The 10,512-nt window shown below is 46.2% G+C and overlaps 1 protein-coding gene across 2 annotated transcripts; it reads left to right on the top strand.

Moving 5' to 3' along the window:
* The first annotated feature begins 163 nt into the window (after positions 1-163).
* Positions 164-7,586, top strand: wrap53 (WD repeat containing, antisense to TP53). Of its 2 annotated transcripts, none has more exons than XM_083665282.1 (11): positions 164-363; positions 832-1,279; positions 2,239-2,410; positions 2,550-2,645; positions 2,805-2,913; positions 3,132-3,220; positions 4,790-5,013; positions 5,330-5,541; positions 6,003-6,106; positions 6,347-6,484; positions 6,642-7,586. In XM_083665282.1, exons 2-11 carry the CDS (start codon positions 997-999, stop codon positions 6,856-6,858), a joined length of 1,644 nt encoding a protein of 547 aa, XP_083521408.1. In that variant the 5' UTR covers positions 164-363; positions 832-996; the 3' UTR covers positions 6,859-7,586. The 2 variants fall into 2 exon arrangements, with proteins under 2 accessions (XP_083521408.1, XP_083521407.1); XM_083665281.1 differs by having other exon boundaries at positions 790-1,279.
* Positions 7,587-10,512: the final 2,926 nt, after the last annotated feature.

Below are 10,512 nucleotides of genomic sequence, written 5' to 3'. Positions count from 1 at the left end.
TTGAGCAAAGTGAGCAATGTCTACAGGCAACTCGTGGTCTCTTCCTCCCTCTTCTGGCCACTTGGTGATATTACCCGAATCCCACCGATTACATTGAAATGAACTTTCTTACACGAGTCTCGCGATAGCCTATAACAGCAAGAGTGGCTGATGCATCATGGCAGCCTCCTGTGTTTACAAAATCACTCGTGCCTAGCTCCGTTTGAGTGTGGTCATATAACAGAAGAGTCTCACGTTGCGGTCGTTGTCATTTGGAGTTCCAATTTGACGGAAGCAAAAGGTTCAAACTGCAAAAGAGAAACTTACTTTTACCGAGACCACGCGGAGAAGCTTTTAATACTACCAGCGAGGTAGACAACACAGGTCGGTAGCAACTAGTAGCTAGATATATGGCTAATGTGATGCTTCCAACTGAGTCAACTATCCGTATGGTAGTTAGCTAGTTAATATCTCAGATATATGGTACTTCTCATATACTATTTTTATTACACCGACATTACATTCTATAACGTTGGTTGAATGTGGTTATATTAATCTTTGATACATGTTGTGATGTCAACTCCTGCTATTAGTTGTACGGTTTGTCGATAGGTACTAGCTACAGCAACGTTGAACTTGTGTTGAATGAATATACTGACAGGTGGGATTGTTGAATTGTGGAGGCACATCCGATCAGGACCATGAGATAATGTGTAAACGAGCTCTCCGTGTTTGTAGGTTGGTCTTGTCATTCTAATGTGATTTCAGCCCTGTCTCTCCCTATATCTCGCAACCCCACCATGTGTGCAGTGCACTAGTGTCCGGTGCTGTGATGTCCCCATCCTCCCACAGACCCAGACAGCAACACTGCAGGAAGAAGCACTACCCCAGTAGCACCTATCTCACCACCGTCTGACTTAGGAAACTACTGAATACAGAGCTGTTACACCAGGGGCAAGAAGACGACAGCTGAGAACAGAGGGACAGAAAGAGATAGAGAGAGCGCGATCGAGGGAGATGTCAGGTCCGGTAGAGAGTGGTGAAAACGGAGGTGTTGCAGGTGTGGTACAAGATACAGAGGCAGACAGCGAGCCTCCTCAATCGCTACCACCTGTAACCCAGGGTGAGAGCTCTGGACTGGGGGAATCTCTGGAAGAGGAGTGCCCCCCAGCTGCCAAACAGCCCAGGCTGAGTGGAGAAGGACTGGCTCTAAGCCTGGAGCTACCTGAGGCACATGGAGAACCCACAGAGCAGGCAGGAGGGGTTCCTGTGGACTTGGCCCTGCTGATTCAAGATGAAGGTAATGTACTGCTGGTGGCTAAGTTAATCTCTAGCTCTTTCTCAATAGTCATAGTGATTTTTAAGACCGTATCAATTGTCCAACAGGTGGAACCCTCCCTGTACTCACCTCCTCAAGGAGGTACCCCGCTGAAGGATACAAGCTTGTATCCTCATGCAGAAGACAGGGTTGCAGGCATTCTGCTTATGTATCAAACCCACTCCCCCTTTACTACAAATGTTTGAATGTTGAAGCGTGGGCTTTGATGATATGAAAATTAATTATGAAGATTCAAGATCAACAAATCACATAGCAAAATACATTATACACTAATTATTTTCATAATAACAAGTAATAAACGTGTGTGTGAAGCGAAAAGGTCAGTGTCAATCAAATTGCCTGTGGTAAAAGAAAGACAAAGAGGATGTTGTGGAGATTGTGAACTTACATGTTGTTCTCACAATGGTAAGCACTGTGGTGATTTAGTAGTGCTTAAAAGTCCAGTATGTAACATTCAAGCTTTCTAAATGCTTCCTAATGGTTGTAATGACTGTTTAATCGGTAGCGATCAGGGAATGTGATCTCTTGAAAGAAAGTTGTGAATGTAGTTTTGGTTCCGGAAAAATGCTTTCTAAAATGAAGCGTCCTCCCCGACACTCGGTTTGCATACAAACATGTTACTGCCAGGGGTGTTCTTGGTCGACTCTATTTTTGCCTTTCTGTCTCTGGAAGCTGCCTCTTTAAATCATGCGCACATGCAGAAACACAACAGCTAATGTCAGACACTGCAAGTCCATTTTGGGGGGGGTTATATTATTATTTGGGAGGATGTAGTTGTTTGGAACTTCAACCTAAATTTTGCTGCACTGGCCAGGGGTGGCAGATTTCCAACAAAATGACATCCTTCTCATTTAACCTGTGTCTGACTGACCTTCTATCGCACTGTACTTATGTCTTTATCTAATCTGGATGTTTGACAGATGCCAACCAGCAAGGTGAGCTAAGAGGAGGAGGAGGAGAAGAAGAAGTGGGAGGAAGCAATGAAGGGATTGAAGACAATGGTGATCATAACACTATGGGAGGAGGAGAGGAAAAGGTTGAGGTGGATGAGGAGAGCAACACTCCAGCTGACAGCCCCAGTGAAGGACAGAGGTCAGTAGAGGATTGGAAGATGCATTTATTGAAATGTCTGAGGTACAGATTTGAGACAAGTTATTTAAGTAGTTGTTAGTGTTATCGCATGTATCTTTAATGTACTGAAGCCTACTTTTAACTCCTTCCATGTCTGCAGCCTGAGCCTAGATTTCAGCCAGAACCCCCAGATGCTGACTGGTTCCTGGGCTGAGTACTCCAGTGTACCTGAGAACTACCTCAAGGGCTGCAAATGGTAACTCCCTCCCTCTGCCCTGGATGATTGTATTGCCGTATCGTCCGTTCTATAAGCGTCCCTGTGCCTTTAAACACGTTGATACTGTACAACCATAGAAATGTAATTCTAGAATTCAGCATCTTTGTACCGTGCCACTCTCTTTGTTATCCCCCCAAGGGCTCCAGATGGCTCGTGCATCCTGACCAACAGTGCGGACAACGTTCTGCGTGTGTACAACCTCCCACCGGAGATCTACAGCTACAACTGGGACCTGCTCACTGAGATGGTGAGCCGGTCTTACACACCTGTCAATCATATTATAGCCAATGGTCATGGACGCCAAAGCAAGCAGTCGCGCCCCTCAATAGTTGGTAGACTTGCCCTCCCCTGCAAATGTCTCCCTTCATCCTCCTCTCCATGTCTCCCCCTCCCCCTAACCTCCTCCTCTCCATGTCTCCCCCTCCCCCTAACCTCCTCCTCTCCATGTCTCCCTCTCCCTGGCAGAGTCCGGTGCTGAGGATGGCTGAGGGAGACACCATCTATGACTACTGCTGGTACCCCAAGATGAGCTCTCTGGACCCAGACTCCTGCTTGTGAGTTTAGTCATCTGATATAGTTCCACTAAAAAGGACTGAAGCTGCATACAGTACTGTACATGCCTGTGTGTGAGGAGGAGGTCTATAAGCCCAGAGGCTTCCAGGAGTGGAGAGTGAGTCAGACTTTGTGTTCAAGAAAAAAAAGTCCTTTTTTGTTTTTTTCCCCCGAGCTGTTTGCCAGTCTGTGAACAGTCTATAAAAGCGTTGTTATTTCTCTCATTATTTGAAAACAGTTGCCATTTTTCTTCCGTTGAACCTCCTCGGGGATGTTTGATGGATGACTCACCTCTAACACTCCTCCAAATGCTTTTAAGTGCCACATGATTTCCTGACTTTTGGTTTTCTTTTATTGTGGCTTCCTGTGTGTGTGTGTGTGTGTGCGTGTGTGTTTTTCTGGTTGCGTTTCTGGCCGTGCAAAGCCCTGTAATTATGACATCGTCTGTGTGTGCCGAGGCAGGCTGAGATCAATGGCGCCCAACCGTTACCGTGGAGAATGCTGTTGTTATGGGTGACGGTGGTAGGGCTGCTAACGAGGCCTTGTTACCAGCAGCGCGCAGCCCCAAATGGTTTCCTCTGATCAGGGCCCAGCATGGGTGCTGGTTCACCCTGTGAAGCAGGCAACCTCTCCTGGGTGAGAAGAAAGAGAAAGGGGTCAGGGGCTGAAGGATGAGCATAAACACCACGAGGAGATTATTATGAACCACTTGAGAGGCAGCCTGAGAGGCTCGCGTTTAACCAGGATGAGGATGCTAGTCGGAGCTGACATTCCATGCCAAGACCACTAACCTTCATCTCACCTAGACGTCAAACGGCTCAACTGAACCAACAAGGGTTATAGTGGAGATGAGATCACATGGCCTTGAACGCTCTTTAGACATTTCCATGGCAAGTTGAGCTCACAGGTGGACAATAGAGAGTTAGCATGATTGGCTGTCTGAGGATGGTTCTTAGATTTGATTGGTGGAGATTAGATGTTGTGGTGTTTTGAGTGTGTGTAGCTGGAGTGGCTGTGGGAGTCTTGGGTATTTTTTTTCCTTCCCTTAAAGTGCTTCTGTTAATGCCTTTCCCTCTCGCTTTCTTTATCCTTCTCTCTCTCCCTGCCAAAAGCCATGTGTTGCAACCCTCCTGTAGAGAGTGAAGAATGGTCACTGGTGTGGCTCCTTTGTATGATGTTCTGGGCAGGGCTCCAGGCTAACTACAGTGTAGCATTATAATTGGATATTTCCCAAAACAGGAACAAAGACACAGGGCCGTAACAGAATGCAGCAGCAGGGCTAATTTCCTCTAGTTAATTGAGCTGCAGTGATTTCAGCGTTTGTTCACAAAGCCACAATTATATCGATGAGAAGAGCATATCTGATGCTCATAACCCGAAGCAACAACAAACTTTTTGTTTCCGTAACGGAGGGCTGAGTGACATGCATAGCCAAACGACTGCTCAGCAGAGGTTTAGATTGTGAGGCTTAAGTCACTGAGGATTCCAAATGTGTTTGGCACAAACACTGATGTAAGATGATTGTACACCACTTTCTTTCTCTCTCTCTCCCTCCCTCTCTTCCTCCTCAGTATTGCCAGTAGCAGTCGTGACAACCCCGTGCACATCTGGGATGCGTTCCATGGTGACCTGCGGGCTAGTTTTAGACCCTATAACCACCTTGATGAACTGACTGCAGCCCACTCCCTGTGCTTCTCTCCTGATGGTTCTCAGCTCTACTGTGGCTTTGACAAGACAGTCAGGGTGTTCTACACAGACAGGCCTGGGCGAGACTGTGAGGAAAGGCCCACCATAGGTGAGTAGAGTACTTGGATATACACAGTATTGTTACATTATAATAGCCACTCCGATCCTAAAATATGTATGTTACCTTTGGAGAATGTGTTATTGGTAGTCATATATAACACTCTAAAAGGGACTTGGAAACACTGAGTTTATAAGTGCACTTGTTTATCAAACACTAGACATTATTTCTGATAACAATAATAACTTTGCTATTGTTCAGGTACTGTATATTCATGTTATTTGTTTGATTATACTGCATATCAGCAGGCTAAATAGAAACAGTACTGTATGTTTTTGATGTAAACCTCTATGGATCCCCTTCCCAGTGAAGAAACAGGGTCAGGGTGGCATCATCTCCTGCATAGCATTCAGCCCGTCTGAGTCTGTGTATGCCTGTGGCTCCTACTCTCGCACCGCGGGCCTCTACTCTTGCCAGGACGGATCCCAGCTGGCACTGCTGCCCACCAGGCACAACGGAGGTCTCACACACCTGCTCTTCTCACCCGACGGGCACTACCTGTACACGGGTGGACGCAAGGTCAGCTCTCTCACACACACACACACACACACACACACACACACACACACACACTCCTCACAGATTGGTAGGGGAGGAGTAATGGAGTCTCACAGGGCACACACACAAACATATTTTGTTCTCTCATACACCCACATACACATCCAAATACTTACATAACATACAGTACCAGTCAAAAGTTTGGACACCTTCTCATTCAATGGTTTTTCTTAATTTTTTATTATTTTCTACATTGTAGATTAATATTGAAGACATCAAGACTATGAAGGAACACATATGGAATTATGTAGTAAACGAAAAAGTGTTAAACAAACCATAATATGTTTTATATTATGAATGACTGTATACACACTTTTTTATATTATGAATGACTGTATACACACTGTATACACACTTACTGTTAGTGTTGTGTTGCCACATATAATCTAGTGAAGTTTGACTGATGTGTGTTGTGTATGTAGGACTCAGAGATTCTGTGCTGGGACTTGAGGGACACTGGCAAGGTTCTGTTCTCTCTGAAGAGGAGTGTGGCCACCAACCAGCGCATCTACTTCGACCTGGACCCGTGAGTCTATTAACCTCTAACCCCAGAGACACTAACTCTCAATGTCGTCTCTGTCGAAACGGACATGGACAGACCCTTGTCATCTTCGTTGTCCGTCAATGTATGACTTCCCCCAGAAACCATTGGCTCAATCCGCAATGAACAGATAGAATAGTTTATGTGGCCGGGGCCTTAGCCTTCACCTTACTTTATGTGACTCCAGACCTACAATGCCAACTGTCTCTTGGTATCTGTGTCCAGGTCTGGCCGGTACATCCTGAGTGGGGATACAGAGGGAGTGGTGTCAGTGTGGGACACCCTCACAGCTCCCCCCGATGGCAATGAGGAGCTACTGCAGCTCCAGTTCCACGCTCACAGGGACTGCACCAATGGCATCAGGTACACAACAAGATTGCATGAACATTAGACTGGAGGTATACACTCTTATAAAAGAACACAAGCTTGCTGAGGTTTCAGATGTCGGTTTTAATCCTGTTTTCCATTTTCCAATAACTCATTAATTTAATTATTTTTCTCTGTCTCTCTCCCTCTCCAGTGTTCACCCCTTCATGCCGTTGCTGGTGTCATCCAGCGGGCAGCGCCAGTTCATCTCACCGGGGGACAGTGAGGGAGACTCAGGCTCCGACTCGGAGGGTGACCCCATGATATCAACACCAGACATCCGAAACGACAACGCCCTGACCATCTGGTGGGCCGGTCCACTGAGCCCAGCCAACGAGGGGGGTCAGGATCAGCCAGTGCTGGAGAACTAAGCCAAGTCAACTATGACCAACCAACACCCCTCCTCTGGACTGAACCAAATTTAACTTCAACTGCCACTACGAGAGTGTTGTGTATGATAGTGAGAGTACTTGCAATGGATATATTTAGTTGAGTTGGGTCCCTTAGATCCAACAAGTGATTGTTTCTAATCTCTAGTCTCAAAATGCCATGGCATAAAACCACCATGGAGAGTGCTAACATGCTAACATGCTTCCTCCTCCTCCCAGAGGACGTCCAGAACCACTCAGGTCCAGACGGGGACGAACCGCAACCAGACTCCAGTGTGGTGCACGGTCTCTGTAACCATGGTGTTGAAAGTACATCTTGCAGTCATAGTATCTCTGGGGGAGTGTTTACCTGTATTTGTCAGTCGTGCAGTGCTGCCCAGAAGAACCCTACCTGCTTATAGCTCAAGTGCCATCCATACTCTTTAAGTGATCTTTGATTTGTAAGCAGGTATCTGAGATGTCTTCTTTTTTGTATTGTTGTTGTACGTACGTGCCAAGCTGTCGCTACATGTGCGCCAGTAAATGTATATTTTTGTAAAGCCATGATGAATATTATAGTTTCTGAATGTACTCTAGTTAATTGCTGTAGACACAATGTATACTGCAAAAGTATGTTTTTAGTGAGTGTGAGTGATCCTTGTATAGGGAGATTGGCTGTTGTAGCACAAGTCATGTTTGTATGAGTGCATTAAATACTACAGTGAACTTTTTATTGCATCTTATTTCCTTGCTGTAGTAGAGTATGTTTGCAGGTTCAGGAAGAGTCCACCTGGGGGAAACTCCTACAGGTGGGTTTGATGTCTGAGTCAAATTGGATTGAATACAATTCTATTCCCTCAAAACCATACATGTCATTATTTGCCTTTACTTGTCTATTATAGATCTGAATTAATACATCTCAGAAGTATTCATACTCTTCTTTTTCTCTGCTTTCTTGAGTTCTTTCATAAACAAGAACCGACAAGGGGGCCTTAGATCATTGCATTCTGAAAAAGAACCTATTCATATACCTTTCATGCATGCTGTCGAGCACACACACACACACACACACGTGTTTGATACCATTCTTCATTCCATTCCAGTCCTCTGATTTCTACCTCCACCAGCCTCCCCTGACATTGTATGAAACCACGGGTATAAGTAGAGTTGAGTGCCAAGTTGGAGAGCTACACTGTTGTGTTGTGAGAGTTGCTTAGCGACTGCCTCAGAGAGAAGGAGCGAGCCTTGGATAAGTGAAGTGGTGTGTGAGACGGAGAAAGAGACGGGTGAGGGTCAGGTTGAGAGAGCGTTAGTGCAGAACCAGTGGTGTGATCTCCACTTTTGGTGTGATCGGCCTGGTCTGGCCTGTTGTGACACAGAGGCAAGCAGAGAGGACGAGGGGGCTTCACTTCATCTATCAGCCAAGGGTCTGTTCCCTGTCAGGGGGGTGGTAATGTCTTGCATGAAGACTCTAGAGGGGATGATGAACCGGACCACCCTCTCCACACAGAGGGTCCTGCACACGCACATCCTGGGTGAGACTCTTAGACTCCATTTGCATACATGGATGAATTACTACTTAAATATAAGAGTATACTGTAGATTGTCATGGGTACGAGTAGAACAACACTTCACCCTCTCTCTCTCTCTGTGTCTCTCTCTGTGTAACCCCTGCTCTACTACACTCTATGTATTTTCCCATTGCTTTTAGACAGCCTCCACGGCTTTAGTTCAAACAATGAGGAATGATTTTAATGTAATAATTGTACTCTTATTCCAAGACCCCTAGGGCATACAGTATCTGCTTGAGAGCAGTTTGTTATTTGCACTGAATGTTTTCTTGTATTTCTGTAAGGATAAGAAATCCTCCTGTAGCTTCCCTTGTAGCTCCTGCTCCACAAACTCAGTCGTCATCACCGGAAACACTCCTTAGGGTGAAAAAAACATTCTGACATTAAGAAAGACATTTGAAAACAATTATTCAAATGACCATGGGCTGTTGAATCCGCTAATCCTGGGGCAAAAGCACTCAGAGCGCACACTTCGGTTTGACCCTGGGCAATTTAGCATGGTGAAAGATGATGACACATTTCTGTGGGCGGAATGGTAAATGTCTACATTTGAGTTTCTCTCTCTCCGCTCTCCTCTGCTCCCTCTTAAAGGAACATGCTGTCAGGGCCATGGATGAAAGTCCCACTGAAGTCATTTTCTACATACAATATCAACGGTTTTATAGGTTTATACTGCACACTCTGGTCCTTTAGTGCCACAGTGTGAGCAGGGCAGGCTCTGGTTCCAGCCCAGCTCTAACACACATGATTCATTATGTGAGCTAATGAGACTGTGCCTGTTGAGTTATGGTTGTTACAGCGCTGGGGGAGCAATTTTGCCCTCCATCCTCCACCACCTCCAGGAGCCCCAGCCAGGACCCTGGTATGTCCCCTCTCTGCCACCGCTCGGAGCAGGGTGAGGTGGGGGGCACACAGGAGGACTTCCTCTGGATGGAAGCATTTATACAAAGGGCAGAAGAGGACACAGAGAGAGCTCTGAAACAACAGGCAGAGGTAGACCCATTAATGACACACACACACACACACACACACACACACACACACACACACACACTGCAAAGACAAACCATAGATAAAGGGGTGATAATACTATATGAATATTCTAATTAAGAAAAACAGTACAGAAATATTTGCGCAGTACATTTTATATCCCCTCAGCACACTTGCAACCCTGTACTTCTCTCCTCATCGTTTTCCTATTTCCCAAAGCTCACAGCTTGAGTGACAGGCACATTTTAATGTGCTTACTTTAGAAGTGAAGGTAATTGGCACATGGTTGGCTCTTCCATTCCGTTACACATGAGACTCCCGCAGGAAAAAAGACAACACAAGGTTTCACTCTAACCATCAGCAGTCTGATCTCATCTCATTCACTCCAGATGTGTTCAACCTCCATCTCAAATACCAGCACTGATTATTGCGCCGTAAAGATGAAACCTATCACTATAACCCACACATTATCCAGTAAGTGAGACTGTGAACTCACAGCTACAGGTTGTAATTCCCTTACAGTCTATAAACTCTCATACATATGGAGTAGATAGAGTAGGTCTATGTGCTTTAGTCCCTTCCCGCCTCTCCTAGGCCCAGTCCCTCAGGGAATTATGATGGGTGTAGTTATCATAACTGGGTGTAGTTATCAAGAACACAGCCCATTGAAGCAGCAGCTCAGGACCCAGACCAGGCCTGGCAGATGGGATGTATGGCTAGCAGTTTAGTCCTACTGTAGGAGTAATTGCCTCCGTAATTGCACTCTGGGGAAAGGTACAGCAGTCTGGCCTAAGATTACACTCATTCTTACCAGCCCTGAGGCATAGACACACAACTACAAAGCCCAGTGCCAGCTCTGACCACCAGCACTCTCATCCCTCCTTTCATCCCTCTATTCCTCCTTCCATCCCTTCTTGATTCCCTGTGTCCCCCTCCCCCCTCCTGTTCTTCTTTCACAGTGTCTGCAGGTGTGCTTCAAAGAGGCCCAGCTGGCCAAAGAGAGGCTGGAGACGGAGCAGAGACAGGGGGAGCGGGTAGAGCAGCAGGCCCAGTTTGAGGAGCGCTGTGTGGGGCTGTGGGCAGAGATGGAGAGGCA

The sequence above is a fragment of the Argentina silus genome (assembly GCF_951799395.1).
Source record: "Argentina silus genome assembly, chromosome: 1".
Lineage (NCBI taxonomy): Eukaryota > Metazoa > Chordata > Actinopteri > Argentiniformes > Argentinidae > Argentina > Argentina silus.
Note: the sequence above shows the minus strand (reverse complement) of the source record. Positions and strands in the feature narration are given on the sequence as shown.